Raw genomic sequence first — 26,769 nt, forward strand, 5'->3', positions numbered from 1 at the left:
TTTGAGGATTTGAAAAAAATGACGAAATGACAAAAACGATGGGTTATAGCCCATGTTTTTTTAAATTTTGAAAAAAAAAGTTAGCCTCGTTTCTCATCATTTTGGACCATGGGCTATAGCCCATATCGTACGGCATACTATAGCGCGCCGTTTTTCATCATTTTTGAGGATTTGAAAAAAATGACGAAATGACAAAAACGATGGGTTATAGCCCATGTTTTTTTAAATTTCAAAAAAAAAGTTAGCCTCGTTTCTCATCATTTTGGACCATGGGCTATAGCCCATATCGTACGGCATACTATAGCGCGCCGTTTTTCATCATTTTTGAGGATTTGAAAAAAATGACGAAAACGATGGGTTATAGCCCATGTTTTTTGAAATTTTGAAAAAAAAAGTTAGCCTCGTTTCTCATCATTTTGGACCATGGGCTATAGCCCATATCGTACGGCATACTATAGCACGCCGTTTTTCATCATTTTTGAGGATTTGAAAAAAATGACGAAATGACAAAAACGATGGGTTATAGCCCATGTTTTTTGAAAATTTGGAAAAAAAATTAGCCTCGTTTCTCATCATTTTGGACCATGGGCTATAACCCATATCGTACGGCATACTATAGCGCGCCGTTTTTCATCATTTTTGAGGATTTGAAAAAATGACGAAATGACAAAAACGATGGGTTATAGCCCATGTTTTTTGAAATTTCAAAAAAAAAAGTTAGCCTCGTTTCTCATCATTTTGGACCATGGGCTATAGCCCATATCGTACGGCATACTATAGCGCGCCGTTTTTCATCATTTTTGAGGATTTGAAAAAAATGACGAAAACGATGGGTTATAGCCCATGTTTTTTGAAATTTTGAAAAAAAAAGTTAGCCTCGTTTCTCATCATTTTGGACCATGGGCTATAGCCCATATCGTACGGCATACTATAGCGCGCCGTTTTTCATCATTTTTGAGGATTTGAAAAAAATGACGAAATGACAAAAACGATGGGTTATAGCCCATGTTTTTTGAAAATTTGGAAAAAAAATTAGCCTCGTTTCTCATCATTTTGGACCATGGGCTATAGCCCATATCGTACGGCATACTATAGCGCGCCGTTTTTCATCATTTTTGAGGATTTGAAAAAAATGACGAAAACGATGGGTTATAGCCCATGTTTTTTGAAATTTTGAAAAAAAAAGTTAGCCTCGTTTCTCATCATTTTGGACCATGGGCTATAGCCCATATCGTACGGCATACTATAGCGCGCCGTTTTTCATCATTTTTGAGGATTTGAAAAAAATGACGAAATGACAAAAACGATGGGTTATAGCCCATGTTTTTTGAAAATTTGGAAAAAAAATTAGCCTCGTTTCTCATCATTTTGGACCATGGGCTATAACCCATATCGTACGGCATACTATAGCGCGCCGTTTTTCATCATTTTTGAGGATTTGAAAAAATGACGAAATGACAAAAACGATGGGTTATAGCCCATGTTTTTTGAAATTTCAAAAAAAAAAGTTAGCCTCGTTTCTCATCATTTTGGACCATGGGCTATAGCCCATATCGTACGGCATACTATAGCGCGCCGTTTTTCATCATTTTTGAGGATTTGAAAAAAATGACGAAAACGATGGGTTATAGCCCATGTTTTTTGAAATTTTGAAAAAAAAAGTTAGCCTCGTTTCTCATCATTTTGGACCATGGGCTATAGCCCATATCGTACGGCATACTATAGCGCGCCGTTTTTCATCATTTTTGAGGATTTGAAAAAAATGACGAAATGACAAAAACGATGGGTTATAGCCCATGTTTTTTGAAAATTTGGAAAAAAAATTAGCCTCGTTTCTCATCATTTTGGACCATGGGCTATAGCCCATATCGTACGGCATACTATAGCGCGCCGTTTTTCATCATTTTTGAGGATTTGAAAAAATGACGAAATGACAAAAACGATGGGTTATAGCCCATGTTTTTTGAAATTTTGGAAAAAAAATTAGCCTCGTTTCTCATCATTTTGGACCATGGGCTATAGCCCATATCGTACGGCATACTATAGCGCGCCGTTTTTCATCATTTTTGAGGATTTGAAAAAAATGACGAAATGACAAAAACGATGGGTTATAGCCCATGTTTTTTTAAATTTTGAAAAAAAAAGTTAGCCTCGTTTCTCATCATTTTGGACCATGGGCTATAGCCCATATCGTACGGCATACTATAGCGCGCCGTTTTTCATCATTTTTGAGGATTTGAAAAAAATGACGAAAAGGCAAAAACGATGGGTTATAGCCCATGTTTTTTTAAATTTTGAAAAAAAAAGTTAGCCTCGTTTCTCATCATTTTGGACCATGGGCTATAGCCCATATCGTACGGCATACTATAGCGCGCCGTTTTTCATCATTTTTGAGGATTTGAAAAAAATGACGAAATGACAAAAACGATGGGTTATAGCCCATGTTTTTTGAAATTTTGAAAAAAAAAGTTAGCCTCGTTTCTCATCATTTTGGACCATGGGCTATAGCCCATATCGTACGGCATACTATAGCGCGCCGTTTTTCATCATTTTTGAGGATTTGAAAAAAATGACGAAATGACAAAAACGATGGGTTATAGCCCATGTTTTTTTTAAATTTGAAAAAAAAAGTTAGCCTCGTTTCTCATCATTTTGGACCATGGGCTATAGCCCATATCGTACGGCATACTATAGCTCGCCGTTTTTCATCATTTTTGAGGATTTGAAAAAAATGACGAAATGACAAAAACGATGGGTTATAGATGACACTTTGGGCCACAATGTATACATTAAATACATTCCTTAAGCAATTCAACGCACGACAAAAACAATGACGTATTTTGTGCATAAAGTGTCGCCTTGTCAGTGGAACAGAGTCATATTTCAGAAGTTTACAGTAGTAGACCTGTGTTTAGTAGTAAGTAATAAATAAACATAACCCTGGCATCCTCCTACTGTATGTACTGTATGTGTGCAAGGTCGTCATTGATGTGGATCAATGGCGTGGCCACAGAGACACTGCCTGAGGAGGGGGGGCACACAGCCAGGGAACGCCTCATAAGACTTATGAGTGCAAAGTGATTTCTTTTGATAATGCAAAATGTGTTATATATATATATATATATATATATATAAGTATACATCACATAGACATGACTACACTATCTATCATCATGTCCGTCGCAAGATGATTCATCTTAGTCATTTGGAAGACGCTCCGTTTTGACAGAGAAAAGGGGGTCTTTTATACCACTGCAGTGCTCCCTCTTTTCCAACCGCCATTTTGTATTGTGCATAAAAAAGGAAAGGGGGGGGGGGGGGGGGGGGGGGGGACTATGATCTGGTGAGTGACAGACTGTCATAGTTGCTGTCTTTACAAGAGGAACAGTCCGTGTGATGCCGACTATTTTTAAATCAGTAAATGAAAGCAAATAAGTTAAGAGCAAATAAATAAAAGGAGAACCAAAAAATTAAATGCAGCAAGCATGGGGGACCTTCTAGATTGGCCCCTAAAGTAACCATGGTTGGCCCTGGTGGCGGAAGACCCCTGACCCCCCCCCCCCCCCCCCCCCTGCTACCTGCTGTCTTGAGAGAGAGAGGGTTGCAGTTATGGAAACAGCTCTTTGTGTTTATGCAAGAAAATGTAACACATTTATTTAATTACATATTGTGTGCATGCACATTGTACTTTGATACATTTTGATACATTTTGCGAAAATAAAGCAATTGAAAGAGAGAAGTATCATTAATGTCGTAATTTTATCTACTGGCCCCTGGCCCCTTGCCATTTTTGTAATGTGGCCCACAGGTAAATCTATTTGAGTATCCCTGCATTAGGCTACGGACCCCCCATGTTTATCTCTGGGACCCCACTTTATATAGTACAACAATCAATGTTTTTTTTAACTCTGGGCAATTGGGCAATTATTCCATTTGGCAATTGTTTTCCATTTCCATTTGGGCAATTCTTTTCAATAGCTAAATAGCTCATCTTTAACCATAGGGTGTTGACTGGGCAGGAACTGCAGATCCCCGCTGAGGTGCTGTTTTAACCATATAGGGTGGCGTTAGTTGACAGTGGGCAGGAACTGCAGATCCTCACTGAGGTGCTGTTTTAACCATAGGGGTGGTGTTAGTTGACAGTGGGCATGAACTGCAGATCCTCACTGAGGTGCTGTTTTAACCATAGGTTGGTGTCAGTTGACAGTGGGCAGAAACTGCAGATCCTCGCTGAGGTGCTGTTTTAACCATAGGGTGGTGTTAGTGGGCAGAAACTGCAGATCCTCACTGAGGTGCTGTTTTAACCATAGGGGTGGTGTTAGTTGACAGTGGGCAGGAACTGCAGATCCTCACTGAGGTGCTGTTTTAAACCAGGGCAGCAGGCTGAACACACTGACGTGGAAGTCGCGTGCGTCTGGAGAGGGTCCGTCAGCGCCGCACACGTCCGTGGTTCCCCAGCTCACTACGCCCACCTGCAGGGCGACAGCTCGTTAAGTCCTAACACCTGGTACTTAAAACCCATTTAGACCTGAGGACGATTCTACAAAATGTCTTCTAATAAATCATGACAGTTTTCTGAAAAACCCTATGTTTTTATGTCAGTGGTTCTCAAGCATTTTCATGCTTGCGCTACATTTTCACGATATCTCAAAAGACCTACAAGCTCGTAGATCTGCTATTTGTCAATAGCTAAAGTATGACATAATGCTTAAAACACCAATAGGGGTTCCCGCCCAGAATGGGACACAAAATAGGGCCCCCAGACTCCACAAAATGCAACGGTTTGCACCGAAAGTGCTTTTGTTTGTGGTGTCATGGAGCGTTATTTACTGACCTGGAAGTAGCGCTTTCTTTTCTGAAGGAACAGCGAACCACCAGAATCACCTATAGGATTAAAAACATAGAAGAGAGAGTTACAGAGAATGGATTCTAATAACATTCAGAAAGACTTATTTATTATTTGAAATACATTTCACTTAACCCATTCAGGACGGCGCCATGAACTAATATCATCCATGTACGTATCATATCGTCAACCATGTATCGCGATACGTATCGTATCGCCGTTAAAATGTATCGTTACACCCCGCCCTAGTTATTATTGTTACGATGGAGTCGCGGCCCAACTCCGGATACGCGGTTATGGACTGATGTAGTTATGTTTATAGGATCTTTACCTTTACACTGATGGAGTTATGATGGAGTTAGATGGACTTATAATGGAGTTAGATGGACTTATAATGGAGTTATGATGGAGTTATAATGCAATACATACCTTTACAGCTGATGTCATCGAGGTGTCCTGGTGTTCCTCCAGAGCAGAGGAACCTCTGAGGAACATATTCTTCTAGAGTGACGTCAGTAGGACGTTTCAGAGTCTGAGTGGCCTTCTGCACACAGCCTGGCCTCTGGAACACACACACACACACACACACACACACACACACACACACACACACACACACACACACACACACACACACACACACACACACACACACACACACACACACACACACACACACACACACACACACACACACACACACACACACACACACGTGTCAGTAGGTCGCTTCATGGTCTGAGTGTACTTTACTTAATTACTTATGCACACATCCTGGCTTCTGGAACAACATACTTTTACTTCATTACTTCTGCACACATACGTCTGCTCTTTGTAACACAGTACTTTTACTTCATTACTAGACTTGAGTACCTCTGCACACATCCTGCCCTATGGAAGTACTGGACTGGAGTATGTGTATTTGTGGATCGTACTTGTGTTAATAATCTGGAAATTGTGACTTCCAGATTACTGAACCTTTCAAAGACAAATATTGCACTTTTCTAGGAATTGAAAAAAAGTACATTATCAATTAAGCCCTATTTAAAAACTGGTTAAATTACAGATCTACAAGCTCACAATGTGTCACATTGCGACACCTTGTGAGCTTGTAGATCTGCTATTTTCACAACACTTTCTGAAAGGTTATTGGATTTTCTTTCTATTTATTAAATCATTATTATTTATATGAAGAAGAAGAGAAAAGCAGTTATTGATTAACACATTGGATTGAATGGACTCACCTGACTCCCGATGTGGATGTGAGTTATTTTATGACTCACCTGACTCCCGATGTGGATGTGAGTTATTTTATGACTCACCTGACTCCCCATGTGGATGTGAGTTATTTTATGACTCACCTGACTCCCGATGTGGATGTGAGTTATTTTATGACTCACCTGACTCCCCATGTGGATGTGAGTTATTTTATGGATTGAATGGACTCACCTGACTCCCCATGTGGATGTGAGTTATTTTATGGATTGAATGGACTCACCTGACTCCCCATGTGGATGTGAGTTATTTTATGGATTGAATGGACTCACCTGACTCCCCATGTGGATGTGAGTTTTTTTATGCTTGGACTGCGATTTATGGATGAAGAAGGCAGCAGTCTGATTATGCGGCAATAACACCTCTTCTACACGCACGCGCGCACACACACACACACACACACACACACACACACACACACACACACACACACACACAGGCAGTTTTGTTGTTTTTTAATCCAAAGCTTTTTCATTAAAAGATAGGCTAATAGCTCTATATTGTGACAGTAATCATTGCTATAGAGTGTGTGTTCAGTAACAGTGTTAAATAGCTCTATATTGTAACAGTAATCATTGCTATAGAGTGTGTGTTCAGTAACAGTGTTAAATAGCTCTATATTGTAACAGTAATCATTGCTATAGAGTGTGTGTTCAGTAACAGTGTTAAATAGCTCTATATTGTAACAGTAATCATTGCTATAGAGTGTGTGTTCAGTAACAGTGTTAAATAGCTCTATATTGTAACAGTAATCATTGGTATACGCGTACGATATGGGCTATAGCCCACGTTCCAAAATGATGAGAAACGAGGCTAACTTTTTTTTTCAAAATTTCAAAAAACATGGGCTATAACCCATCGTTTTTGTCATTTCGTCATTTTTTTCAAATCTTCAAAAATGATGAAAAACTGCGCGCTATAGTATGCCGTACGATATGGGCTATAGCCCACGTTCCAAAATGATGAGAAACGAGGCTAACTTTTTTTTCCAAAATTTCAAAAAACATGGGCTATAACCCATTGTTTTTGTCATTTCGTCATTTTTTTCAAATCTTCAAAAATGATGAAAAACTGCGCGCTATAGTATGCCGTACGATATGGGCTATAGCCCACGTTCCAAAATGATGAGAAACGAGGCTACTTTTTTTTTTCAAAATTTCAAAAAACATGGGCTATAACCCATCGTTTTTGTCATTTCGTCATTTTTTTCAAATCTTCAAAAATGATGAAAAACGGCGCGCTATAGTATGCCGTACGATATGGGCTATAGCCCATGGTCCAAAATGATGAGAAACGAGGATAACTTTTTTTTTCAAAATTTCAAAAAACATGGGCTATAACCCATCGTTTTTGTCATTTCGTCATTTTTTTCAAATCTTCAAAAATGATGAAAAACTGCGCGCTATAGTATGCCGTACGATATGGGCTATAGCCCACGTTCCAAAATGATGAGAAACGAGGCTAACTTTTTTTTTCAAAATTTCAAAAAACATGGGCTATAACCCATCGATTTTGTCATTTCGTCATTTTTTTCAAATCTTCAAAAATGATGAAAAACGGCGCGCTATAGTATGCCGTACGATATGGGCTATAGCCCACGTTCCAAAATGATGAGAAACGAGGATAACTTTTTTTTTCAAAATTTCAAAAAACATGGGCTATAACCCATCGTTTTTGTCATTTCGTCATTTTTTTCAAATCTTCAAAAATGATGAAAAACTGCGCGCTATAGTATGCCGTACGATATGGGCTATAGCCCACGTTCCAAAATGATAAGAAACGAGGCTAACTTTTTTTTTCAAAATTTCAAAAAACATGGGCTATAACCTATCGTTTTTGTCATTTCGTCATTTTTTTCAAATCTTCAAAAATGATGAAAAACTGCGCGCTATTGTATGCCGTACGATATGGGCTATAGCCCACGTTCCAAAATGATGAGAAACGAGGCTAACTTTGTTTTCCAAAATTTCAAAAAACATGGGCTATAACCCATCGTTTTTGTCATTTCGTCATTTTCTTTTCAAATCCTCAAAAATGATGAAAAACGGCGCGCTATAGTATGCCGTACGATATGGGCTATAGCCCACGTTCCAAAATGATGAGAAACGAGGCTAACTTTTTTTTTCAAAATTTCAAAAAACATGGGCTATAACACATCGTTTTTGTCATTTCGTCATTTTTTTTAAATCTTCAAAAATGATGAAAAACTGCGCGCTATAGTATGCCGTACGATATGGGCTATAGCCCACGTTCCAAAATGATGAGAAACGAGGCTAACTTTTTTTTTCAAAATTTCAAAAAACATGGGCTATAACCCATCGTTTTTGTCATTTCGTCATTTTTTCAAATCTTCAAAAATGATGAAAAACTGCGCGCTATAGTATGCCGTACGATATGGGCTATAGCCCACGTTCCAAAATGATGAGAAACGAGGCTAACTTTTTTTTTCAAAATTTCAAAAAACATGGGCTATAACCCATCGTTTTTGTCATTTCGTCATTTTTTTTCAAATCTTCAAAAATGATGAAAAACTGCGCGCTATAGTATGCCGTACGATATGGGCTATAGCCCACGTTCCAAAATGATGAGAAACGAGGCTAAATTTTTTTTTCAAAATTTCAAAAACATGGGCTATAACCCATCGTTTTTGTCATTTCGTCATTTTTTTCAAATCTTCAAAAATGATGAAAAACTGCGCGCTATAGTATGCCGTACGATATGGGCTATAGCCCACGTTCCAAAATGATGAGAAACGAGGCTAACTTTTTTTTTCAAAATTTCAAAAAACATGGGCTATAACCCATCGTTTTTGTCATTTCGTCATTTTTTTCAAATCTTCAAAAATGATGAAAAACTGCGCGCTATAGTATGCCGTACGATATGGGCTATAGCCCACGTTCCAAAATGATGAGAAACGAGGCTAACTTTTTTTTTCAAAATTTCAAAAAACATGGGCTATAACCCATCGTTTTTGTCATTTCGTAAAAAAAAATTCAAATCCTCAAAAATGATGAAAAACGGCGCGCTATAGTATGCCGTACGATATGGGCTATAGCCCATGGTCCAAAATGATGAGAAACGAGGATAACTTTTTTTTTCAAAATTTCAAAAAACATGGGCTATAACCCATCGTTTTTGTCATTTCGTCATTTTTTTCAAATCTTCAAAAATGATGAAAAACTGCGCGCTATAGTATGCCGTACGATATGGGCTATAGCCCACGTTCCAAAATGATGAAAAACAAGGCTAACTTTTTTTTTCAAAATTTCAAAAAACATGGGCTATAACCCATCGTTTTTGTCATTTCGTCATTTTTTCAAATCTTCAAAAATGATGAAAAACTGCGCGCTATAGTATGCCGTACGATATGGGCTATAGCCCACGTTCCAAAATGATGAGAAACGAGGCTAATTTTTTTTTCCAAAATTTCAAAAAACATGGGCTATAACCCATCGTTTTTGTCATTTCGTCATTTTTTTCAAATCTTCAAAAATGATGAAAAACTGCGCGCTATAGTATGCCGTACGATATGGGCTATAGCCCACGTTCCAAAATGATGAGAAACGAGGCTAACTTTTTTTTTCAAAATTTCAAAAAACATGGGCTATAACCCATCGTTTTTGTCATTTCGTCATTTTTTTCAAATCTTCAAAAATGATGAAAAACTGCGCGCTATAGTATGCCGTACGATATGGGCTATAGCCCACGTTCCAAAATGATGAGAAACGAGGCTAACTTTTTTTTTCAAAATTTCAAAAAACATGGGCTATAACCCATCGTTTTTGTCATTTCGTCATTTTTTTCAAATCTTCAAAAATGATGAAAAACTGCGCGCTATAGTATGCCGTACGATATGGGCTATAGCCCACGTTCCAAAATGATGAGAAACGAGGCTAACTTTTTTTTTCAAAATTTCAAAAAACATGGGCTATAACCCATCGTTTTTGTCATTTCGTCATTTTTTTCAAATCTTCAAAAATGATGAAAAACTGCGCGCTATAGTATGCCGTACGATATGGGCTATAGCCCACGTTCCAAAATGATGAGAAACGAGGCTAACTTTTTTTTTCAAAATTTCAAAAAACATGGGCTATAACCCATCGTTTTTGTCATTTCGTAAAAAAAAATTCAAATCCTCAAAAATGATGAAAAACGGCGCGCTATAGTATGCCGTACGATATGGGCTATAGCCCATGGTCCAAAATGATGAGAAACGAGGATAACTTTTTTTTTCAAAATTTCAAAAAACATGGGCTATAACCCATCGTTTTTGTCATTTCGTCATTTTTTTCAAATCTTCAAAAATGATGAAAAACTGCGCGCTATAGTATGCCGTACGATATGGGCTATAGCCCACGTTCCAAAATGATGAAAAACAAGGCTAACTTTTTTTTTCAAAATTTCAAAAAACATGGGCTATAACCCATCGTTTTTGTCATTTCGTCATTTTTTCAAATCTTCAAAAATGATGAAAAACTGCGCGCTATAGTATGCCGTACGATATGGGCTATAGCCCACGTTCCAAAATGATGAGAAACGAGGCTAATTTTTTTTTTCAAAATTTCAAAAAACATGGGCTATAACCCATCGTTTTTGTCATTTCGTCATTTTTTTCAAATCTTCAAAAATGATGAAAAACTGCGCGCTATAGTATGCCGTACGATATGGGCTATAGCCCACGTTCCAAAATGATGAGAAACGAGGCTAACTTTTTTTTTCAAAATTTCAAAAAACATGGGCTATAACCCATCGTTTTTGTCATTTCGTCATTTTTTTCAAATCTTCAAAAATGATGAAAAACTGCGCGCTATAGTATGCCGTACGATATGGGCTATAGCCCACGTTCCAAAATGATGAGAAACGAGGCTAACTTTTTTTTTCAAAATTTCAAAAAACATGGGCTATAACCCATCGTTTTTGTCATTTCGTCATTTTTTTCAAATCTTCAAAAATGATGAAAAACTGCGCGCTATAGTATGCCGTACGATATGGGCTATAGCCCACGTTCCAAAATGATGAGAAACGAGGCTAACTTTTTTTTTCAAAATTTCAAAAAACATGGGCTATAACCCATCGTTTTTGTCATTTCGTCATTTTTTTTAAATCTTCAAAAATGATGAAAAACTGCGCGCTATAGTATGCCGTACGATATGGGCTATAGCCCACGTTCCAAAATGATGAGAAACGAGGCTAACTTTTTTTTTCAAAATTTCAAAAAACATGGGCTATAACCCATCGTTTTTGTCATTTCGTCATTTTTTTTCAAATCCTCAAAAATGATGAAAAACGGCGCGCTATAGTATGCCGTACGATATGGGCTATAGCCCATGGTCCAAAATGATGAGAAACGAGGATAACTTTTTTTTCAAAATTTCAAAAAACATGGGCTATAACCCATCGTTTTTGTCATTTCGTCATTTTTTTCAAATCTTCAAAAATGATGAAAAACTGCGCGCTATAGTATGCCGTACGATATGGGCTATAGCCCACGTTCCAAAATGATGAGAAACGAGGCTAACTTTTTTTTTCAAAATTTCAAAAAACATGGGCTATAACCCATCGTTTTTGTCATTTCGTCATTTTTTTCAAATCTTCAAAAATGATGAAAAACTGCGCGCTATAGTATGCCGTACGATATGGGCTATAGCCCACGTTCCAAAATGATGAGAAACGAGGCTAACTTTTTTTTTCAAAATTTCAAAAAACATGGGCTATAACCCATCGTTTTTGTCATTTCGTCATTTTTTTCAAATCTTCAAAAATGATGAAAAACTGCGCGCTATAGTATGCCGTACGATATGGGCTATAGCCCACGTTCCAAAATGATGAGAAACGAGGCTAACTTTTTTTTTTCAAAATTTCAAAAAACATGGGCTATAACCCATCGTTTTTGTCATTTCGTCATTTTTTTCAAATCTTCAAAAATGATGAAAAACTGCGCGCTATAGTATGCCGTACGATATGGGCTATAGCCCACGTTCCAAAATGATGAGAAACGAGGCTAACTTTTTTTTTCAAAATTTCAAAAAACATGGGCTATAACCCATCGTTTTTGTCATTTCGTCATTTTTTTTCAAATCCTCAAAAATGATGAAAAACGGCGCGCTATAGTATGCCGTACGATATGGGCTATAGCCCATGGTCCAAAATGATGAGAAACGAGGATAACTTTTTTTTTCAAAATTTCAAAAAACATGGGCTATAACCCATCGTTTTTGTCATTTCGTCATTTTTTTCAAATCTTCAAAAATGATGAAAAACTGCGCGCTATAGTATGCCGTACGATATGGGCTATAGCCCACGTTCCAAAATGATGAGAAACGAGGCTAACTTTTTTTTTCAAAATTTCAAAAAACATGGGCTATAACCCATCGTTTTTGTCATTTCGTCATTTTTTTTCAAATCTTCAAAAATGATGAAAAACGGCGCGCTATAGTATGCCGTACGATATGGGCTATAGCCCATGGTCCAAAATGATGAGAAACGAGGCTAACTTTTTTTTTCAAAATTTCAAAAAACATGGGCTATAACCCATCGTTTTTGTCATTTCGTCATTTTTTTCAAATCTTCAAAAATGATGAAAAACTGCGCGCTATAGTATGCCGTACAGTGTTTGTTCAATAACAGGGGTCTCTCTCCTGCTCTCCGGCCCTTTAATAAACAGAACAATACATTTACATTTCTCCAGTGATGTTTACTATCACAATACAGAGCTGTTTAACGTTGATCTTAGTAACGTTAGTACTTACTGTGTTGGTCACATGTCAGGTTGAGTTTCTTCAGGGCTCGGTTGGCTGGAACGGTGCACGGCAAACAGATTGGTCTGATGCGCACGCACACACGCACACACACACACACACACACACACACACACACACACACACACACACACACGTACAGTATTTCATTACTTTTGTAGTTTGAATACATTTGGAGTGCATGTTATTTAGGCCAGTGGCTCTCGAACCCCAGAGTTACATTCTTAGGTCACGTACTGTAACACGCTGTCAGCCTGTAGTCAGATATGTCACACATGTAACTCTGCAAGTCACTCTGGATAGGAGTGTACTTATACTGGTATGTATACGTACTTATGTACTTATACTAGGATTCTAGTATCCTTATTGCAGGCTCTGGTCCGGGAGCCCGGACTCAAGGATGACGCTTAATGGCATGTTATGGATTTTATATAAAGTTGACATGAATGAATGAATGAATGAATGAATGAATGGTGATACATTCTGTTGGTCTGTGCAGCTGCATGTAAACTGCACAGTACACACAGCTGGGGGTCCTGTTGCATTAGGAGGTGTGCCCAAACAGAAGCCTGAACTAAACGTTAGAAAACGAGTGCCTGAAATATAGGCCTGCACTAAAACAGTCGGTCTGCTCGTGGTCTCACCGTGCCCTCCTGGACGGAGCCACGCCGCCGCCGAGCTGCACCAGAGCCACGTCGTAGTCGTAGAACTCGGAGACGTTCCTGCTGTGCAGAGCTCTGGTGTCGTACAGCGGGTGGATGATCACCTTCCCTTTCACTCTACCATCACCTAGATATAGACACACGTTAGTGTTGTACAGCGGGTGGATGATCACCTTCCCTCGGACTCTACCATCACCTAGATATAGACACATGCATGTTAGTGTCGTACAGCGGGTGGATGATCACCTTCCCTTTCACTCTACCATCACCTAGATATAGACACACGTTAGTGTTGTACAGCGGGTGGATGATCACCTTCCCTCGGACTCTACCATAACCTAGATATAGACACATGCATGTTAGTGTCGTACAGCGGGTGGATGATCACCTTCCCTCGGACTCTACCATCACCTAGATATAGACACATGCATGTTAGTGTTGTACAGTGGGTGGATGATCACCTTCCCTTTCACTCTACCATCACCTAGATATAGACACACGTTAGTGTTGTACAACGGGTGGATGATCACCTTCCCTCGGACTCTACCATCCCCTAGATATAGACACACGTTAGTGTTGTACAGCGGGTGGATGATCACCTTCCCTTTCACTCTACCATCACCTACATATACGGTAGACACACGTTAGTGTTGTACAACGGGTGGATGATCACCTTCCCTTTCACTCTACCATCACCTACATATACGGTAGACACACGTTAGTGTTGTACAGCGGGTGGATGATCACCTTCCCTTTCACTCTACCATCACTATACATATAGACACACGTTAGTGTTGTACAGCGGGTGGATGATCACCTTCCCTTTCACTCTACCATCACCTACATATACGGTAGACACACGTTAGTGTTGTACAGCGGGTGGATGATCACCTTCCCTTTCACTCTACCATCACCTACATATACGGTAGACACACGTTAGTGTTGTACAGCGGGTGGATGATCACCTTCCCTTTCACTCTACCATCACCTACATATACGGTAGACACACGTTAGTGTTGTACAGCGGGTGGATGATCACCTTCCCTTTCACTCTACCATCACCTACATATACGGTAGACACACGTTAGTGTTGTACAGCGGGTGGATGATCACCTTCCCTTTCACTCTACCATCACCTACATATACGGTAGACACACGTTAGTGTTGTACAGCGGGGGGATGATCACCTTCCCTTTCACTCTACCATCACCTACATATACGGTAGACACACGTTAGTGTTGTACAGCGGGTGGATGATCACCTTCCCTTTCACTCTACCATCACCTACATATACATATAGACACACGTTAGTGTTGTACAGCGGGTGGATGATCACCTTCCCTCTGTATTTTGGCGTGCTTGATGCCGTCGTAATGGCTGATTTTACACCTCCTGAAAATAGCACTTGTAGATCTGCTTGCAGATCTACTTGTAGAGCTTGCAGATCTGTGTAAAGTGTAAAATGACTTATACTGGATCTCTTGGTCTTAGTTTTAGTCATCATAGCTATAGTTTTCATTTAGTTTAGTTTTTGTCAGTGGAAAAAGGTAGTTGACGAACATTTTTCGTCTTAGTTTTTTGCCAATTAAAGCACCAGCGCCCTCAGGCGTCTTACTGAAATAATAATAAATTGTAAATTGTTGCACTGACCGTGTTGTACGTCCACTGTGTCGGGCAACAGGTCGCTGGCGTCTTTGGCGAAGCAGTGAGCGGATGTCAGCACCCAGTTTTTACTCACGATGGAGCCCGCGCACATGGTGTGAGCCTGAGAGAGAGAGAGAGAGAGAGAGTGCCAAAAACACACGTTTTACCGTTGGAATTATTATCCCAGTGAATTTAGCGGCCAGACACCTATAGAAACAGTGGTTCTCAAACATTCTTTTAGTTTTTAGGGTGTGGCCTCCTACCGTTGTCACGGTAACATGCCAGGGGTGGGTGGGGGCCGCCTTGCTGAATGAGTGTTCCTCAGAAACGTCCTCCTGCGCCACGCCACACATCGTCACACTCTCGTCACCTGTCACGATAAAAGCCCATTCATACTCCCGTTTTGGGTGATAAGCAGCTCACCTTTTAGGTGATGTGATGACCTTATCACCTGAAAGGTGATAAGGTCATGCTCGCAGTGACCCCGCCTTCCTCTGGTTCAGTTGTGCAACCACCCAGTACCTGCAAAACCAAGAGGACCGACCACCCAACTTCTAGACCAATCAGATAGCCCAGTGTGAACGTGTGCATGCACTATAAAACATGCAGACGTGTATAGCCTATTTAGAAACAGTTTACAATGCTTAATTGTATCCACTAGCCCTTACCCGTTGTGAGATATTTGCCCCCCCCCCCCCCCCCCCCTTGTGGCCGTGGGGGGTACTGCACCCGGGTGCGTTTGTAATTGACTAATCAATTAATTAATAATCATTAATGTGTCAAATCGAAAAAAGGGCTTTGTTACGCCCTCCATATTCATATGGTCAATGCCTGTGTGAAAAGTGGGAGTGATTGGTGCAGGCAGTAAGGAGTTACGGCAGTGTTTCTGACAGACACACACACAGACACTCAGACATTGTTAGAATTATAGTATGATATGACAAGTAAATGACAAGTCAAAAACACATTTTTGCCCAAAAATAAATGTTGCCTGGAGAGAAGTGGGGGGACGCCGCTCCCCTGTGTCACATCATCATTAGCACTGCTGAATATGAGTACATCTCAGTAACATCACAAAGATGTACTTCATACATTTTTACAGAACACAGAATGGGGGGGACTTTTTATTATTTCTACAACAACTCTAAGGTATATTAATGACATAGTAAAATGTTGAAAATGAGTGGTATTCCCCTTTAAGTACAGTACTTTGGTGAATGTACTTGTGTGTCAGCAAAAACCTACTTACTGATCATGTTATTGAAATTTTCTCCCAGTCAGTCTGAACATGCTTACTAATAACACTTTTATTACTGTTGAAGTTACTGTTGCTGCTGCTGTTATTATTATTATTTTAAAACTACTTACTGATCATGCTGTTGAAGACCTCTCCCAGCTGGCGGTACAATGCCATCAGAAACAGGTGCTCCTCGCCGTTCTTCTTCGAGGCGATGTCGTTCAGCGTAGCTCTGTTCACGCTGTCCCCGACGCCAAACACGTACACGTCTGAGAAGTGGGCGTGTAATGATACATTTTAACATAGGGCTGTAACGATACATTTTGACAGCAATACGACAACGCATACATGGTTGACGATGCAATACATCGACTGGTGTATACCCATGCCAGTAGAGCCATATTCATATTAATATTAATACCCAGTAGAGTCTCGTCCGAGTGGTCCAGTGTTGTGTTTCTGTAGCCCAGGAGGTGTCTGATCCGTGCCAGAGCAACCTGGGGCTGCAGGCCTGTGTTGGAGTAACCTGGAGAAGAAGAGGAGATCACAAACTGTGCTGCCATGTGCGCTTATTATAAGCGACTTTCGGCTTCTGTGAAGTCGCTTATACATCTGTTTTTGAGCGGTGCTAAGTTGCTAACCACTCCTAGACACTTCTATGACGATGATGTTCTGATTACCATCCGTTGCTACATTGACGAGGACGTTCTGCTTACCATCCGTTGCTATGACAATGACGTTGTGTGTGTCGTGGAAGTGGTTCTTGCCGTCTTGCTTCAGGAGGGCCAGCGTCCCGTAGACGTGTTGCAACGCGCCGTACAGATTGGTGCCCGTCTTACGACCGTGACCTGAGATTCAGTTTGATTCCATTTTTATTTAATTGTCTCGAGACAGAGAGAAGGAGAGAGAGACAGACACAGAGAGGGAGTATACAGTATACATAGAGGCATTACCTTTAATCCACCCGAGACTGAAACATAAAGGTACATATCTTCATATAAACAGTACAACTTACATAATATATCACTCATTCTTGAGATGAGGGACAAAAGTGGAAAAAACATGTCCCACACATAAGAGCCTTATTTTATGTAAAAAATAAATTAATTAATAAAAATAAAAGCACTTGCAAAGTTAAGTGTAATACAGTTGTGTATTATTATGCCCTTAATTTCATTATAATTGTTTTCATATTCCATCTGAATTAGTTAAAAGCAGGCCCTGTACCCAAAAAGGCCTGTATTTAGCCTGTCCCCAGCAAGTGGCCACAATTTCAAACTGCCAAAAAAGTGTCTAATACTGTCACAATCACATAAATATACATACTAAATTAAAGTAGATTGTCAACAACATAGCAAATAATATACACAGTTAATTTTAATTTATATTTTCTATTAAATATCTCATATCAAATGTTCGTCCCACGTCTCCGTCAACTCCGTCAGGTTTTTTTAAAAGTCTTAAATTAATCAGAAAATATTGTCGACAGATTTAGCCTGAAGACTCCTTTTCCAAGTCCCATTTATATTTGTTGCAACAGTGGAGTACCTGGTCTGACAAGCATTCAATTGTTTGATATTTTAAACAAACAATGTTGATAACAATGTGGTCACAGCTTTTACATGTCAACTCCGTCTGCACATTTTTATGATCTTTGTTAAGAATTCCAAAATAATGTTTATTATTTTAGTTTAGGGGTTAGGTTTAGCTAACAAAATTAAGCAAAAACAAAATGGCTACATTGTACTAAAGAGGGTTAAGATGAAAACAAATGCCATTTTGTCAACTCCGTCAGACGTCAACTCCGTCAGATTTTGTGTCTGACGGAGTTGACGTGTATCTGACGGAGTTGACAAAAGTGTTCCTAAAACAATAAAATGATTGTTTTTGAATAATGGGCAGTATTCTAATTTGGCACACAGTTAGAGCATGCCTTAAGGAACATTTTTGGCTATGGGGCCATCACAGATTTGTCTCGTGGTGACCATGGCAGCCATATTACAAAAGAGCCGCCACCTGATGTTATTTTACAATAACTCAAGTTCTACACCACCTAGGATCTTGATTCTGGTGACTAAGACCTCATTTTCAAGGATGAGGGATACAGTGGTACAATTTAGACTTTCCCTGTGACCATGGCAGCCATTTTTCAAAATGGCCGCCACCTGCTGTTATTTTACAATAACTCAAGTTCTACACCACCTAGGATCTTGATTCTGGTGACTAATCATACATTTTCAAGGATGTGGGGTACATTGGTAATATTTAGATTTGTCCTGTGACCATAGCAGCCATTTTTTTTTTCAAAATGGCCGCCACCTGCTGTTATTTTACAATAACTCAAGTTTTAGACCACCTAGGATCTTGATTTTGGCGACTAATCATACATTTTAAAAGATGAGAAATACAGTGGTACTATTTAGATTTGTCCTGTGACCATGGCAGCCATTGTTTTTCAAAATGACCACCAACCTGCTGTTATTTTACCAATAACTCAAGTTTTAGACCACCAAGGATCTTGATTCTGGCGACTAATCATTACATTTTCAAGGATGAATTTCTCTGGGAGAGGTAAAAGCTTATTTCAGGTGCAGGTTGAGTTTCTACTGACAGGACATGAAAAGGAGGTGGGCTTTCTGGCCTTTGACTTGCCCCTTTCAGGTACAGATGCACAGTTTGACTTCACTGGCCACTGCAGGGAACTGTGGGGGAGAAACTTTGGTCTCTTGACACCCCGATTAGGTTCAGGGTTTTTTTTGGTGGAGACTTGCCTTTCATGACATCTTTGCTGCAGCAGTTGATCTCCTTACTGCCAGTGGTGGCACACTCTGGGTCTCTGGGGCATTGTATCTTGGTGGCCTCCTGCCAGTGTTTCTCCATCCTTCTCCTGAGCTCTGTGTTCTGGGGCTCTGTTATAGTCAACTTACATTGTCTTGGCTGGAGATTGCTTTCCTGCAGGGTCCAGCCCAGTCTTGTGCAGATGGCTGCTGGCCCACCTGGAGGCCCCAACCTCACTTGTTCGGTTGGTGTGATTAGGTGGGGTGGTCTTCCCCAATCAGGATGAGGGGTTTGACCCTTTCAAACGGCAGTCTGGCCAAGTGTCTGTATTTAGTTGTGAGTTTAGATACAGGATACGATTGCTCACCCAGCCCCAGGTGACATGAGGTGAAGGCTCCTTTGATTTGGTAACATTGCTTTGGTTGACATGCTGGGGACACAGAGAAAGACACTGATGCCTTCAGTGTCTGCACATCCTGCCTGATGGTCCTGAAGCCAAATCTTCTGTCTTCAGTCTTTCGCTCACTGTTCACTGCTCACTGTTCACCTCACCGAATTTAGCCCAAGGAGTTTGACCCCTAGTTTGGCCATAGACCCCCTAGTTTGGCCATAGCCACTTGCCCAAATGTGCCGACATGTGCTGACCTCATCACATCTGTGATGATGGCTATGGCCGTTTTTAGCCAACGTAGTGTTTTTTGTGCAAAACTAATGCTTGGAATGGATCCAGAATCATGAAAAGCCCCTAGTTTGACATGCCACATGCTACTTAAAGCATAATGAAATTTAGAACATTTAGCCTTATATTGGTTGTTGATGGTACCCAACTTTCAGCAGCTGTCAAACATGCCCCTAGGGTGGTCAAATAGAAACCAATGTGGGATATGTTAGTAGACACCTTTACAAACATTGGTGAAGAAAATTCTTGGTAAGAAATGTATTCACAGATTTTATATTATTCTGATAATATTCCCTGAGTAAATTGGTAAAATAATAGCAGGTCCACCATTTTTGAAAATGTCTACCATCCATGGTCACAGGATAAATCTAAATAGTACAACTGTATTCCTCACCCTTGAAAATGTATGATTAGTCACCAGAATCAAGATCCTAGGTGGTGTAGAACTTGAGTTATTGGGAAATAACAGAAAGTTGGCGGCCATTTTGAAAAATGTCTACCATGGTCACAGGACAAATCTAAATAGTACCAATGTATCCCACATCCTTGAAAATGTATGATTAGTCACCAGAATCAAGATCCTAGGTGGTGTAGAACTTGAGTTATTGGGAAATAACAGAAAGTTGGCGGCCATTTTGAAAAATGGCTGCCATGTTCGCAGGGCAAATCTAAATAGTACCACTATATTCCTCATCCTTGAAAATGTGGGATTAGTCACCAGAATCAAGATCCTAGGTGGTCTAGAACCTAAATCAGTTAAACTTGTCAACTCCGTCAGATGTTCGTCAACTCCGTCAGACGTTCGTCCCGTGATGTTTTTGTTAATTTCCAAAGAAATAGAAAATTCGCTGTCAAATCTTTTGTGCTTATGTATTGAAACACCAACTGAAATGATACGTAATGATGATTTTTTTTTTTTTTTACATGGTTTTCATGTTATAATATTGAAAATAAAGGTTGAAATGACGGTTTTGAGAAATTGGATATTTCATAATAGTGTGATATTGGAACAAAATAATATTAAAAGATTTGTATTACTTAACTTGATTACTGAAAGCCATTATAAGATAACTGAGGACTTTATATTATTGTTGAAATGATAAAATTCAATTAAAAGGGATTTTAGTGTGTCTGACGGAGTTGACATGAATCAGGTATTAAGTGCATAAATGTCCCATTTTAGAAAGAAATGTTATGCGAAAAACCTGTTCCTTCTCAAGATTGGTAGTTGAGACCTGTGTCTACAAATACATCTATTTGATTTGAATGTATCTTAAAAAAAAAAAAAATCCAGTTTGAAAAAAGTTTTGTCCCTTATCTCAAGAATGGGTGATATATGTATGTATGTATGTATGTATATGTAAGTTGTATACCGGTATGTATATGTAATTTGTAAATTGATGAGAAGTATAGCCTATACTATTACTTGGGTTGTTTTATGCATATGCTGTGGCTGCATGATTCTGAGAGTGACGTAATGAAGATATGTACCAATGCCAGGGTATAACTGGCTTTCGATGAATGAATGAATATCCATTCATTCATGAATGAATATCCATTCATGAATGAATGAATGAATACAGACGACATGCTTGTCTTACTTTTGTAGTCGAACTCCATCAGCTCCTGTATGACGTCGTCAGCCTGGCTGGACCATGGATCCTGGATGCGGACGATTGCTTTGACCTCGGAGGCGAATGACACCACATGGAACCTCATCTGGACCTCATAGCTGTCCAACTGGAACACACACACCAACACGACAGCCATGTAAACAAACACACAGTCTCATTTACAACTAAACGTTGCTCTCAAGAATGTTTTTGAAAACATTTGACGCGAGTAATAGGCGATGCAGTGACCGAGAATTGAATCTATTTGATCTACACTTCCCTTGTTTTCCGAGGGAACTGTGCTGCAGCTGCAGGGCAGACGGCCAGGAGGTAATTATCGAGAAATACAATCCCGTAAGAGACCCGGAGACCGAAAGTAGGTCTCCGCGAGTCTGCGACCTATACTCAACTTACCTTCCTGATGAGCTCAACGGTATAGCGACCTACTAAACTTACCTTCCTGATGAGCTGGACGGTGGCGTTTCGGCTCTCGTTGAAGACCTTCTCGCCGATGCTGCCCGACGTGTCCAATAGGACGAAGATGTTCATGCGACTGTCGTCGGACACGCGGATGGTCCTCTCGAATGACTCTATAGAGGACGAGCACGATGAAAGATTAAAAAGTCAGCCAGTCAGGTTCGATGCCCGACAGGGACGCTGTGGGTGCTGCTGTGGGCGTGTTCCCTCCTCCACGTCATCATCATGCATTTATACAAATGATCAGTAAAGCAGGGGTGGGAAACGTTTCATTCCAGAGGGGTGCCGTGCTCTGAGCTTGTAGATCTGCTATTTTTCAATAGCTAAAGGTCATGTTAATGTAAACACATTCCGTCCGTCCCTGGGTGACTGTGGGTTAATGCACAAACATTCTTTCCCCCCCTGGGTGACTGTGTGTCTGGTTGAACCCACCTTCCTTCTTGAACTGTGGAGACAGAACGTCCATCACTCCAGACAGAGAGCCTCCCATCGCCTCTGCGACAGCGTGAGGGGAGTCGAACACGTAGCGCGCTGCAGACAAAACAAACATGCGTCGGTTAGACATAGGCCTACTAACAGTCTGACAGGCGTTAGTTCGACAACACCGCCCTGCCTGTTTAAACTAACCCATGGCAGGTTAAAACTCACCCGTGGCTCATGGGTGGTACATACCCTGGCACCGCGGGGTGGCACGGTGGGGTGGTACCTACCCTGGCACCGCGGGGTGGCACGGTGGGGTGGTACCTACCCTGGCACTGCAGGGTGGCACGGTGGGGTGGTACCTACCCTGGCACCACGGGGTGGCACGGTGGGGTGGTACCTACCCTGGCACCGCAGGGTTGTATCGCAGGGTGGCACGGTAGGGTGGTAACTACCAGACAATTGGACTCGAGTCATAGTGACTCGACTCGAGTCTGACTCGAGTCGCATATTTGACGACTTGCGACTCGACCTGGACTTTGAATGTAAAGACTTGACTCAGACTTGGAAGGTAAAAGACCAACGAGACTTGAGACTTGACTCCGACTTGCTAGCCAATGACTCCCGACTCGACTCGAGACAAGATGACTTGTGACTTGTTTTGTTTCCGAGCATACGGATTTTGAATACAGCGTCGGTGTGCAGCGCAACTCCACTCGCACACTAAGGCAAAACCTTTATTTTCACCACACAGCTGCAGTAGATTGAAAAGTTGCTTCCTACCTTTGAGTTAGTGTTGCTGAAAGACACCCAGATCCAATTGTATATTCCATATTTCCATATGTACTAACTAAGTGTGAAGTTGTGTCTGTAAACTAGTGTCAACGGAGGCACACAGTGACAGTTGTGAGCATGCGCAGATTGCACTACCTCTGCTCCAGCGTACAGGGACAAAACGGCCATTAGGGGGAGCCATAGTACAGTGAAATACAATGGGGAATATCTATTGATTCATTGATTGAATACTTTATTGGCAGAAATGTAATCGGTATAGGGTACAGTCAAACACTGATCAAAAAGGGATCACTGAAAAAAGTCCTTGCTGTCTTGTTTCCATTCAGTCCTGGGTAATCAATTCATAATCATGACAAGTCACATGACAAATAACAAAATTCAAATTCTAGACTTGACACAACCTTGTGACTCGACTTGTGACTCGGCTTGACTTGCCCACAACAGAAAGACTTGGGACTCGACTTGGACTTGGGACCAAATGACTTGGGACTCGACTTGGGACTCGGACCCGAGGGTTGGATTGACTTGGGACTCGACTTGGACTTGGGACCAAATGACTTGGGACTCGACTTGGGACTCGGACCTGAGGGTTTGGACTGACTTGGGACTCGACTTGGACTTGGGACCAAATGACTTGGGACTCGACTTGGACTCGGACCGGAGCGACTTGAACAATTGTCTGGTAACTACCCTGGCACCGCAGGGTGGCACGGTGGGGTGGTACCTACCCTGGCACCGCAGGGTGGCACGGTGGGGTGGTACCTACCCTGGCACCACGGGGTGGCACGGTGGGGTGGTACCTACCCTGGCACCGCAGGGTGGCACCACAGGGTGGCACGGCGGGGTGGCACCACAGGGGGGGGTACCTACCCTGGTACCGCAGGGTTGTATCGCAGGGTGGCACGGAGGGGTGGTACCTACCCTGGCACCTCAGGGTGGCACGGTGGGGTGGTACCTACCCTGGCACCACGGGGTGGCATGGTGGGGTGGTACCTACCCTGGCATCGCAGGGTGGCACCACAGGGTGGCACGGCGGGGTGGCACCACAGGGGGGGGTACCTACCCTGGCACCGCAGGGTGGCACGGTGGGGTTGTACCTACCCTGGCACCGGGGGCTGGCACCGCTCCACTCCCGGCTCTCCAGACAGCGCCTCTCAACAGAGCCCAGCAGGTCCAGGCCGGCCTCACAGCGGTAACGCACCCTCTCTCCCGTCCGGAACCGAGAGGCCCCGCCCCCCGGGGACCACCTGTGGGCCCCCGGAGGGACCCCGGGGTCCGCACAGTCATCAGCTGCATAGAGAGAGAGGGGGGGGGGGGGGGGGGGTGGGGGGAAGTTAATTTAATTTGACGGGTCCATTTGGTTCCATTTTCTACAGACAGGTGTTCGGGTCAATTTGACCAGCGTTTAGTGATATACTGGCAATGGGCTTTTCTTTTCTTTGTTTTACTGGACCATTCTTTTTTGTGAAAAGTCATGATGAAATATTAACGAACATTACCTCAAGTTGCCATGTATTGCTGTATTTCAATATATTTTGATGAGAAATATCTTTTATGGAATATATTACATTGGGTAAAATATACAGTCCGTGTTTACTGATGGTGTAACAACACACATGTTTAGTGTTCTAGGGTTAATAATAAAGGAACGCTTGCTCCTGCCAGTCACCCTGGTTGTCGCAGCGCGGCGTGGTTCCGCTCCACAGCCCAGACAGGGTGCAGTTCCTCTGGGCTGACCCAGACAGGGTGAAGCCCTCCAGGCAGGAGAAGCTCTGGATCTGGCCTGGACGGAACCACTGCTCCCTGGGAGACATGTCCCCGTTGTCCAGCTGCAACTGGCCTGGACACAGCACGTCTGACAGAGAGAGACAGAGAGAGAGAGAGAGGGGGGAGAGAGAGAGAGAGAGAGATACATGGACAGAGGCATTAACCTACGTGCTAAGATGACCTTACAAAGATTTTGTACGATTTTTGTAACCCATTTTTTCACCCGATGCCAATATTGTCTAAGATATAATCGTGAGCGCTACACTCCCTCTGCCAGGATTACTGCATGTTTTTATGTGAGGGTACCTACCCGAGGGGACACATGGAGAACTCCCAAATGTTATCATTCCTGGCTTGCCTAATGGAGCCTATTAAAATTGAGTTACTTTTAGAAAACCACTTTCAATTTCAAAACTTAAAAAAGCTAAATTAGCAGATCTACAAGGTCACGTTGCACAAAGCGTTACCCTGCGATGTGTCATGTGACCGTGTAGAGATCGGATGTTTATCATAAATCCCGCCTCCTACCGTCGTCTGAAACATTACCTTTACACGTGGCCCGGGATACCGGTCTGCCATTGGCTGATCTCATGGTGGACCACGCCCCCTCGGCACCGCACAGCCTATGGCTGACAGGGTAAGGGTAGAGCCCTGGAGGACAGCGATAGGTCAGCACGCTGCTCGGATCGCCTGCCTTTGGACCACAAACATCTGGTCAGTACATGTCAATCATCTGGTCAGTACATGTCAATCATCTGGTCAGTACATGTCAAACATTTGGTCAGCACATGTCAATCATCTGGTCAGAACATGTCAATCATCTGGTCAGCACATGTCAATCATCTGGTCAGCACATGTCAATCATCTGATGGTGTTCTGCCCCTCACCTCTCATCAAACAAAAATGTTTAGTCAAACCATCTGACTCCCATTGGAAAAGCATTGTGGTGGCCCCAAACAAACGACCAAACATTTGCTTGATTGGTGTTTGGTACGTGTGAACTAGGCCTGCTCGTTAGTGAGTACCTGTGAGTTGGCTCCTCCTCCTCGTTAGTGAGTACCTGTGAGTAGCTGACGGCTCCTCCTCTGATGTTCTCTGTGGTGGGACAGCTGATGTGATCTTCATCATCATACTCATAGTCTTCCTCTTGCTGGTCAGCTGACAGGAGAGAACGTGATGCATCAATACTACTATACTTATATTTGCCTGCATCTCTTTCCCTGTCTATCTTTCTTCTATTTCCGTTCTTTCTATCCCCCCCATAAAATGATGACCAACATAAAACATTGAAAAGGGAAGTGAATTAAAGAGACAGACAGACAGACAGACAGACAGACAGACAGACAGACAGAGACAGACAGACTCACCATGCAGAACAGAGCTGGACAACAGAAGGAAACACAGCATCGGCACACTTACAATTTTAAAGGACATTCTGTAAAAAGAAAACAGTAAAACACCATGTTCAAATCAAATCAATAAAAACAAACAAATAAAATACGGGTAAATGGACATTTGAATTAGGGATGTTAATAGTTCATTGTTAATCGATTAATTGTCATTAAGAAATTAGTTGGTTAAACTTAACAGTTAATAACTAATCGTAAATAATTTAACATTATGAGGTTCATTGGGTGGTTTTCTGTGAATGTAATGCTGTCTGCACGTGTGTGTGTGTTGCCTGGCCCTGTAGCGTCAATGGTCAAATAAATATTTGATTAAGGAATATAATGTCTTTTGTATTATTTCTGTGTATCAGAGTTAGACATTGAGAGAAATTAAGATTCTCAGATTTTTTACAAAAATGCCACTTATCAA

The 26,769-nt window shown here is 41.5% G+C and overlaps 1 protein-coding gene across 3 annotated transcripts in view; it reads right to left on the reverse strand.

The window, feature by feature from the left end:
• Positions 1 to 26,408, reverse strand: part of LOC308321501 (complement C2) — a 64,180-nt gene extending 37,772 nt beyond the window's left edge. Inside the window, exons 1-19 of one of the 3 annotated variants that reach the window (XM_080772429.1) lie at positions 26,319 to 26,402; positions 26,012 to 26,109; positions 25,498 to 25,645; positions 24,854 to 25,039; positions 24,286 to 24,474; positions 22,402 to 22,500; positions 21,949 to 22,082; positions 21,481 to 21,619; positions 17,139 to 17,270; positions 16,844 to 16,948; positions 16,554 to 16,691; positions 15,449 to 15,555; positions 15,192 to 15,306; positions 13,524 to 13,668; positions 12,871 to 12,944; positions 6,394 to 6,488; positions 6,169 to 6,207; positions 5,276 to 5,408; positions 4,835 to 4,884 (exon numbers count right to left, since the gene is read on the reverse strand). In XM_080772429.1, the coding sequence (XP_080628555.1) occupies positions 4,835 to 4,884; positions 5,276 to 5,408; positions 6,169 to 6,207; positions 6,394 to 6,488; positions 12,871 to 12,944; positions 13,524 to 13,668; positions 15,192 to 15,306; positions 15,449 to 15,555; positions 16,554 to 16,691; positions 16,844 to 16,948; positions 17,139 to 17,270; positions 21,481 to 21,619; positions 21,949 to 22,082; positions 22,402 to 22,500; positions 24,286 to 24,474; positions 24,854 to 25,039; positions 25,498 to 25,645; positions 26,012 to 26,109; positions 26,319 to 26,385 (2,193 nt within the window). In that variant the 5' untranslated portion in view covers positions 26,386 to 26,402. Of the gene's footprint in view, positions 1 to 4,834; positions 4,885 to 5,275; positions 5,409 to 6,168; positions 6,208 to 6,393; positions 6,489 to 12,870; positions 12,945 to 13,523; positions 13,669 to 15,191; positions 15,307 to 15,448; positions 15,556 to 16,553; positions 16,692 to 16,843; positions 16,949 to 17,138; positions 17,271 to 21,480; positions 21,620 to 21,948; positions 22,083 to 22,401; positions 22,501 to 24,285; positions 24,475 to 24,853; positions 25,040 to 25,497; positions 25,646 to 26,011; positions 26,110 to 26,318 lie in introns of all 3 variants that reach the window. The other 2 variants (XM_080772431.1, XM_080772430.1) reach the window with 2 other exon arrangements.
• Between the last annotated feature and the right edge of the window lie 361 nt (positions 26,409 to 26,769).

Source organism: Protomyctophum bolini (genome assembly GCF_963924005.1).
Source record: "Protomyctophum bolini genome assembly, chromosome: 9".
NCBI lineage: Eukaryota > Metazoa > Chordata > Actinopteri > Myctophiformes > Myctophidae > Protomyctophum > Protomyctophum bolini.